Source organism: Ascaphus truei, chromosome 2 (genome assembly GCF_040206685.1).
Source record: "Ascaphus truei isolate aAscTru1 chromosome 2, aAscTru1.hap1, whole genome shotgun sequence".
NCBI lineage: Eukaryota > Metazoa > Chordata > Amphibia > Anura > Ascaphidae > Ascaphus > Ascaphus truei.
Window position 1 is genome coordinate 333,036,605 of NC_134484.1, and position 9,615 is coordinate 333,046,219.

The 9,615-nt window shown below is 38.1% G+C and overlaps 1 protein-coding gene across 7 annotated transcripts in view; it reads left to right on the plus strand.

Annotated features, from left to right (window-relative positions):
* POU6F2 (POU class 6 homeobox 2) overlaps nt 1–8,646 on the plus strand; it is a 536,643-nt gene extending 527,997 nt beyond the window's left edge. For 4 of the 7 annotated variants that reach the window (XM_075586659.1, XM_075586660.1, XM_075586663.1 and 1 more), the window contains exon 10: nt 2,433–5,014. In XM_075586659.1, coding sequence (XP_075442774.1) covers nt 2,433–2,937 — 505 coding nt within the window. In that variant the 3' untranslated portion in view covers nt 2,938–5,014. Of the gene's footprint in view, nt 1–2,432; nt 5,015–8,333 lie in introns of those variants that run through there. The other 3 variants (XR_012799221.1, XM_075586664.1, XM_075586662.1) reach the window with 3 other exon arrangements.
* Nucleotides 8,647–9,615: the final 969 nt, after the last annotated feature.

The following is a 9,615-nucleotide window of genomic DNA, read 5'->3' on the forward strand; positions in this document are numbered from 1 at the left end:
CCTGTTCCCCATACTGTATGCCATCCCCAGCGGCCTCAACAAGCCGATCACTCGACCCAAGCAGTCCGAGTTTTGAGACACTATGTAGATCACAATTCACACCCTATGAGAGGGCCAGGGCCTCAAGCCGATGTAGCGTTTCCACCCAAGAAAACGTTATAGAAGAGTCAAATATTGTTCTCCAGCTGGGACGTTGAATTATCCACCAGGGGGAGGATGCAGCGGGGTCCCCTTACCCTGCCACTGAGTCAGGGAACCTCTCTGAGGCTCCGGTGCCATTTGCAAAGTTGGTCATCTTGGTGGTGACGCTGCAGGCTACATTGCGCATGCGCAGGATCTGGCCAATGCGATGGCCATCTTGAGTGTGGCGCCACAAGTAGAATGCGCATGGGCAAAGGCCCCAAACAGGAAGAGAGGAAGAGGATATCCTCCGTGGAGCGACGGCCCGCGAGTCAGTCGCGTGGGAGCCAGCAAGGTTGCAGGTAGTGTCCAGGGAGCAAGTGACTCCTGGACTAGGCCCAGGTCTTACCCCTAGGGCCCCAACTAAGCCCTGAGTCACCACAGATCAGTATTGTAGGGAAGGCCCCAGATAAGGACTCTTTCCCTTTAGTATCAGGTAGTGCTGAGGCATCGGTGACCAAACAGCTATGCGGTGCTCTGCGGCCTAGGACCAGGCCACGGGACCATAGACATTTAGGTGAGACACTCCAGCTGGAGCTCACCCCACGAGGTGGATCAGGACCCTTAAGGAGTGTGGGGATTGGTGTCAAAGGCCCCGCAGCGTGGGACCTGACTGTTCCTTATCTGACAGCTGTACCTGGGTACAGGAGTGCCCAGGAAGGTATCCACATGCACCAATGGTTCACAGGGGTAGCGCTACCTCACACTTGGGTGGTACTTGCTGGGATGGACACCAGGGGTATTGGTTCCACCGCACCCTCTGTACTTTGGGGGAATCACCACGTGTTGTGTCATTGAGTGTACACTGTGGGTACAGTTATTATTGCCATTGCATATGTGTTCAGTAAACGTTAGTTATATACCTTGTGTGTGTATTATTCATTACTGTGATTGGTTCCTGTGAGGGGTTACCCCGCCAACGCTGGGATCCCTCATAGGCTGCACTACAAAGGAGAAAGAGCTCACCCTAGACTCCCAGCGACGGAGGCTTAGGCCTCCTGTGAGCAACAGGTACCATAGCATGCGTTGTTCCCGTAGGCATAGGGAAAGGGGGCTGTTTTGCAAATAATTCTCAAGATTTGTAAAAAATAAATAAAAAATAATATTAATAAAAAAGGACAAAGTAACATATGTACTGTACCAGTGTCAGAATGGTGCCTGGCTCATTTACAGGATATGATACAGATATCATTTGTGTGCAGTTGGCAGGTATCTCACAATAAACACAGCATGAAGCTCTATGTTATTGTACTGGGATTCATTTTAATAGAAAGAGACAGTGTGTGCTATGCCAGTAGTTTTATAGTACAGTTTACTGTATTGTAGTTCTATGTTTTCGATACAACACAAAGCAATCAGATTGCAACTAATTAGTGGCTTTATTTGAACAAATATGCACACTAATATGTACATACATCAGTATTAGTGTACATTTATGTATATATCGGTATTGTACATGCACACACACATATACAGGCATACCCCGGTTTAAGTACACTCACTTTAAGTACACTCGCGACTAAGTACATCTCGCTCAATAGGCAAACGGCAGCTCACGCATGCGCCAGTCAGCACGTCCTGAACAGCAATACCAGCTCCCTACCTGCACCGAAGCTGTGCGCAAGCGGGGAGACTATAGAGCCTATTACAAATGCCTTATTTACATCAGTTCTGCACGTATATGATGATTGCAGTACAGTACATGCATCGATAAGTGGAGAAAAGGTAGTGTTTCACTTTAAGTACATTTTCGCTTTACATACGTGCTCCGGTCCCATTGCGTACGTTAATGTGGGGTATGCCTGTATATACGTATTAGTGCACGTATATATTGATACACACACTCATATGTTTTTGATAGATAGATATTATAGATAAAGTGGCTGTGCCTTTAAATAAAGTTGATGCCACCTCGGCAGAACATTCTTGGATAAATGTATAAATACTAAACTTAAGAAAAAATTATAATTATGTTTCCAGGTACAATGGAAAATTCCCTTTAATTCCTGCTTCCGTTGTGTGCTTCATTTGTAACCAAATTGTTTTTTTTTTTATTACAGTGTGTGCTTGCATGCTTCAGATCGTGCATGTGTCTTCGGTCATGTTTTATGATTATGCAGCTAGTCGATAGCTTTTTTTTTTTTTTTAATCCATTGTAAATTACCTCTGCCAGTCCATTAGTTAGGCAGGCAGGAAGTCCCACCCTGGCAGAGCATCAGTGTAAGACTCTTCTTTCTCAATTTTCCCCTCAGACACACCATCCTGAGAAGCCACTTTTTCCTACCACAGGAAGCACAAGACAACACTATAGCTAGCAGTCTGACAGCCAAACTGAACCCTGGCCTTTTGTATCCTGCCAGGTTTGAAAAGCTGGACATCACCCCTAAAAGTGCCCAGAAGATAAAGCCTGTCCTTGAGCGGTGGATGGCTGAGGCTGAGGCCCGCCACCGAGCAGGAATGCAGAACCTGACAGAGTTTATCGGCAGTGAACCATCAAAAAAGCGCAAGAGGCGCACGTCGTTCACACCACAGGCCCTCGAGATCTTGAATGCCCATTTTGAGAAGAACACGCACCCCTCTGGGCAGGAAATGACAGAAATCGCCGAGAAACTGAACTACGACCGGGAAGTGGTCAGAGTTTGGTTCTGCAATAAGCGTCAAGCGCTCAAGAACACAATTAAACGTTTGAAACAACACGAGCCGGGCACAGCTGTCCCTATGGAGTCTTTAACGGACTCAATGGAAGAAAACTCCTAAAAACGTTAAACTTGAACTCTATGTTTTGCCTGTTCATCACCCTTGTAAGTAAAAAGACTGAGAAAACTGACTGATGGACAGAACAATTTTATTAATGTGTTCATGAGTTTTCCAAATACAATGCACAGCACTTAGTGTGTATGTGTGTTCGTGGTAGAAGTAGTCAAAAAAAAAAAAAGTAACCTTTTTTTATGGACTTCACAAAAACCAAATAACTGCGTACTTTTTTTCTGTATATTATGACAATGTGAACAGTATTTCAAAAGCAAGAGAATCATTTATCTATTTAAAGAGAAAACAAGCCTGCCACCTGGAGGATCAATTGTAGACTTTCAGGTACTAAGTGCTCATTCACTATGAAATCTACAGTATTAACCAAAGTCAGACACATGGCATTGCAAAACTAGATTGTTGGTCTGCTTTTTAATAAGTGGGGTGTGTGTTACACATTATAATTTTCTACCCTATGGAAAAAGGAAAGTGTTCTTTTTGTGGGTCCTTTTTTATTTCATACTGTACACATTAACTTTGGGCACAAATAGTATTTTGTCATATAGGATCATGTATCGTGTACAAAAAGTTGTTCAATTACTATTCGAGTATTGTTTAGGGATTTTTTTTTTTCAATTTTGTTCAACAAAATGTTTGGTCTTTTGGACACGTGGCTTACATGTTCATACTTAAATCCCGCGGTAATGTAACAGAATGAATGACTTATTGGTATGTAATGTATCATGCAGCGCTAGTGGTTATTGTCATTTCAAATGACCACAAGAAAAGGCATTATAAACAAAAATATTGGAAGAGAAAAGCTGCTTCCGCTGCTGCGTTCTCCATCCATGTTCTGGTTCTGTGATTTCTCTCCAAAGTCTATTAGCCAAAGAAAATTCCTGAGATTCTGATGAAAACCAAACCGAATGGAACATTGAAGAATTAGCAATTTGTTCATCTCAAAGCTACTTAAATGATTGTGTCTTGTTACAAAGTGACGAGATATTTTTCTGTGTAATATGTTTTCCTTAGTTTTGTTGTAAGTTGTAAGTTTATGTTTTGCTGTCTAAGAGATTCTTATAGTTCCTAGGTCATTGGTAATAACGAAAGTACATAGTCAATGAAATTAGCCTTTTGCTTGATTAACTTATGACTTACCTGTATGACCTAGTGTGAAGGTGGTTATCCCTCCTTTGTTGGTCACAAACTATCCTATCTCCAGCACTTCACGAAAACCTCCATATGTCACATCATCAAAGGACCTCAAACCTAGTCAGAGTTACCTAAACAGAGTAGTATAAAGCCCATTCACCTATACTTAGTAGAGTTACTACTGTATGAGGTTAGTGTATTTTAAACTCTTTTTTAAATACCCAAATGTTTAGCTACAAGTTGGTTTTACAAAAGTTTAGAAGTCAAATAAGACATTTTGAATTGACTAAATATTTGAATGTCTGTGGATACATATACGTATACATATTCACACACAATGACTTTCTAAACCTAGAACAGAAAAATAAGGTAACAATTTGCAAATTGTATGTTTATCTTTCAACAACAATATACTCTATACACTGGATAGGCAACCACAGCACAGTAGAGTTTTTAGTGTTGTTGTTTTTTGTACTATTCTTGAGACCTTACACAATTATGAGGTTTACAGTATATGATCTCATTAATGTATATTAATATAGCCCTTGTGGCTATAATTGCAACAGTGTTATAGTTGGACTGTTATGGTTAACAGAAAACCACACATAAAACAGGGACACAGGAACTGAGCCACCTCATGTTGAAGCAGCTAATATCTAACTATTGCCAGTCTCTACGGAAAAGCTTATGAACCTGTTTTGGTACACTCATCTTAACAAGGATTGTGTGACTATACTTACAGAATGTCAATGGATGCTCACCCCTTAACATCACAGAAACAACTAACTCACATCATATCCGAATAATAAGACTGATTCATAACCCCTTACAGATAATACACCTTCAAAATATGTAATCAATGTCTGTGTGAGCACCAACATAATGCACAAAATAGCATACAAAAAAAAAAACAATCTTGGACAACATTTTCACAGCTGACAATGGAATACAGGTAGTTTAAAATTGAATTGACACAAACTGTATGATCACATATTTTCACATTTTATAAGTTTCATGCATTAACGTTTCATTGAGGGGTTGACCCACTTTTTATGTCAAATAATGTCTCATGTCTGTCTGTTATCTCAATAGTGCAGGTTGGGCACTTTGCAAGAGCTGGAAACACCCACAAAACTGCTAACCCATTCAGTATCAGGTCCACCTTACAACCACTGATACATAAAGACATTTTTTTACGGTTTTATAATTTTGTATTATGTTTTTGTATTCCTAAAAATGTGTAGTAATGCCTCCTAACTTCATTTTTTTACGAATCTAGGAAGTTTTAGAAAGAATAACAACCCAACAACATGCTTTGAAAGGTGTATATATGTAAATCATACATATTTGTAACTACTAATTTCTTTTTTTTTCTCTTAACTTATTACATAACTATCTGCACACTTTAATTTTGTAAAAAAAAAAAACAGTTATAAAAAACAGTTCATTCTTTATTGTACAGTTAAGGCTTTTTGCGCTTAGTTGTGTTTGTCAGGTAGCTCGAATGGATAAAAGAGTTACACATTTATGTATAATTGTATTACCCTGTATGTTTCACTCTGAAGATTTGTTTGAAGCAGCAGTTCCACTTGTTTTTATACAACACAAGCGTGGTAATGTGGTACAAACACACCGTTGGAATATTGTCAGCCCTGTCATTCACTTTTTGGGGTTAACAGTCAGATAGAAGGTTCTACTGGAGTGTGACAGTTCCATCCGCAGTATTGCCAATCTGATACTATGTTGCATGATATATATAATTCAGTCCATCAAAAATTAAAGGTAATGCACAGCAAAAATGATTCAATAACAGCAATTGAAAGAGGTAATCGGGTGCGCTCAGAGAGACAAGCACGAATTGATATAGTTGGAAAAATCTCCAGGCACTCCAAGATGTATTTTAAATAAAAAATAGGTTTTATTTTACATAAAGGAAAAAAAAAACGTTTTCGCCATGAAGGCCTTAAACGGGGTTATGATTAAGGCCTTTATGGCCAAAACGTTGTTTTTTTCTTTAAGTAAGATAAGCACTAATTTGTATGGAAAATTCAGCTTGGACTGCCCGGAGATTTTTCCAACTACATGAGATTATAAAACAATCATTCTCTTATCACTGTATTCCCAGTGCATTTTAGTTCATATTAGTCCGGGATTGTTATGGACAATGAGGTTTGTAACACTGCATCTCTAGAGGTCCAAAACTTTAGATTTTTTGCTGAACAATGCCTCTGTTTAAAATTTGAATAATATGAAGAAAGTTTTGTTTAACATTTTTAAACAATCAGCAATTGCTAACAGATGCTCATGATGGTGACTTTAACGCTTCTCATAAACATGCCATGTAATATGCATCAGGCACTTCCTTCAGAGGTGAGGTTGGGTCCTAACTTGTATGGAACTGCAGCATCAAGATGATTTGTGCACTGTTCATGTTATATAGTTATAAAATGACAACAAACATTCAGTATCATATAAAATAACTTCTGAAATCAAGGGTATGGAATGCCAGCATCAGGGACATGCAAAGAATGACATCAGTACGCTGTGTAAAAATATGGAAAATATGTATTAAACATTGTGAAAAGCTACTAATGATTTGGTCATGATAGGACCGGCAGCAAAGTGCCACTGCAATTTCCTGATACCTCCCCCTTCCTCCCCCCAAATCACTCAAGAAGTGAACACTACCACAATAAATAACCCTTAAAATACTTCGCTATAACCCATATTCAGTATGGTGAGAGACAGGATTGCATAGAGATAACAATGCATCACCTTTAATTCTCTTTAATAGAAGGTAACATTATATTCAGTGTGTTTTGTTCTGCTTCTCATATTGAATAAGCATCAGGGCTGCGGCAAAATGTTCCATTGTGTCACTTTATACAATGTCCCTCAAAGGCTTGTGCTGTAGAAATACCAAAAAGAAGTAATCATTGTTAAAAAAATAGATTACACTAGATTTTGAAATACAATTATTAAGTACTACCACACTATAGTCACTGCTTTCATGGCCGTGACATGAATAAGGCTAGATTTAATCATTAGAAAGTTACCATTCAACTTGTCTAGCTATGTATACATGCAACAACAATTAATCTTACTGCAGCCAATAAATATAGTCAGTCAAGCAATGCATAACTGTCCTAAACCTCTCTTTTATCTTCTTTGTGCCACGGCACACTAATTTGGCCAATCATACGCTATATATTTAATATGCCTCCAATGCATAGTCAACAATATACAAACTTAAATTCACTTGAAAAGACGTTAATGCACGGTTAACAATGCATTAGTTTTTCTTCGCACTATTTCAAAAGAAGCTGTAAAGAGTAAATACTAGTGTCAGAGTGGTTATACATTACATTGTAATAGTGCTAACTGGGCCACTATTGCATGCCATCTCCCATTGAAGTCAATAGGAGTTTCTGTGTGATACAGTAGTTCCCCAGTCAGCACAATCATAGTTTAATACTTTACCCCTATCAGTCTTGAGCTCCCTTCATCAGGATCTATCACTCACACTCATCCTGTGTACTAATAAAGGTGTATTTACAGATTTTTCTTCTTTAAAAGCAAAGTGGATCTGCTGCTTTAGAACAGACACAGGTTTATTTTTCATTAAAGTAGTATAATATGACAGTCCTATTTCACACAATTTTGACAACGTAAGATTACAGGAAAAAATAAAAAACAACAAGTTTTGGTTTCTCAATACTACAATGACAAAAAAGGAGCGCAAAAAAAAAAGTAGAGGCGCCTCGAAGAACTTAAGCTATAACCAAAAAGAAATATGTAAAAATGCCTTTGCTCGTCTTAATGCTGGACCAAAGCTCAATGTATGTAGGTATATGCACATTGTATAAATATGGCTAAATGTTGCTGACAATCTTGCAATACTGAACTGTCACTTAGAAAAACAGAACATACTGTAAATGCTCATCATTGTCTACAGTGCAGTGACCACACTACAGTAAATGACAGTGTAGACTCTATCACTGTTCGAGGAGCCTCCAAGGCATTACAACTCTCTCACAGCACTGAAGGGTGCAAACAAGAATTAAAATGTCCATGCCAATGTTTTCACTATAATAGCAGATTTAGTCATTTCTCTTCCTTTTTTTTTTATTTGATCCATAATGAGTTCACAGTTAGAAACCGAAGTTTCTTTTCATCCTAATGTGCTTGTGAACTACAAAATGGTCACCAAGTTGGCTTTAAGACACTGTTATAAGCTGCTTTTTTGTTTCCAGCCTCGAACATGCAAATGAAAAGACAGCACTGAGACAGATTATGTTTCCACGGCAAGAGGAATTTGAAGGGGTGTACTTGTGGCCAGAGGAGAAAAAATAACTATACTGGAAATGTCAGCTCCTTACTGCTCTGACACTGAAACCAAAGCTGATTTACCTGCACAGGTTGCTTTACATTTTATAGACTGAAATCAAAACTGTAATTAATCTAGAGCAATATATGTATGGTCAGTAAAGCTGCACTTTGTGTATTTCTTAACAGTTTCAGATCTGTCACTTTTAATTTGTACCATAAGAATAAAGAATTGTTTGACATGAAAAACTAAGGAGACGTTTCCCAAGAGTTTCATTGAACACAATTTTTTTTTTTTTAAATATGTGGTGGTATTAGGTTTTACACAATTTTAATAAAGGCAGGCCACACCAGTTTTATAATGAAGGCTTAAAATATAATTTAGAAAACATACTTTAATACTGTACTTGTGGAGCTATATCAAAGGAAATCAAGAGGCAGCCATTTTTGGCTTGTGATGTGATTTATACAATTGGAAGAATTACGTTTCTTGAGCTTCATTGCTAATTTATTGCCAACTCCTCAAGTTTCTGCTTCCTCCAGAGCACAAACATATCTAGTATGCTTCTTCACAGAGCGAGAAGCAAAAAAGATAGGGGGAGTCATAATCAATTCCAACAGCACATTCATGACAAGAAAACATGGATAATTCAATCCCTTTAGTTTAGTCACTGCTATGACCAAAGTGTGCTAATAGCCATGACATGTTTTATGGGGTTACATCTGGGGGATTTATGCCTTTTTTTTTTTAACAATATCTGACCTCAATTATAAATGTTAATTTGTAAACATGGTGAGATTTTGGAATAGTTTTATTTCCTCTGGATGCAACCTTATATTGTAGGTAATATTACTGTGTATAAAACAAGTGGTGATCCACTTCGCTCCCTCTCCTCTTATATTCACTGGCTCTCTGATTAAGGATCCTAATCAATAAACTCAGAAAGTGCAAATTCAGCTTCCCACCAAAAAGTGTACACTTTTTAGCCTACTTCAAAACTTTATTAGCAACATTTTTGAGGTGAACCGGCAGCTAAGAAGTGCAGGGCTTGCATTTTTATTTTATTTTATCATTTCTATCGAAGATGCCAGGTGTATAATCGATAATAAAAGACTTGCATTATTTTAAAAAGAAGAAGAAAGAGCACTTTAAAAATGTTGTCAAACAGTGCAAAAAGTACAAACGGCTAAAAACAAATTAATTATATA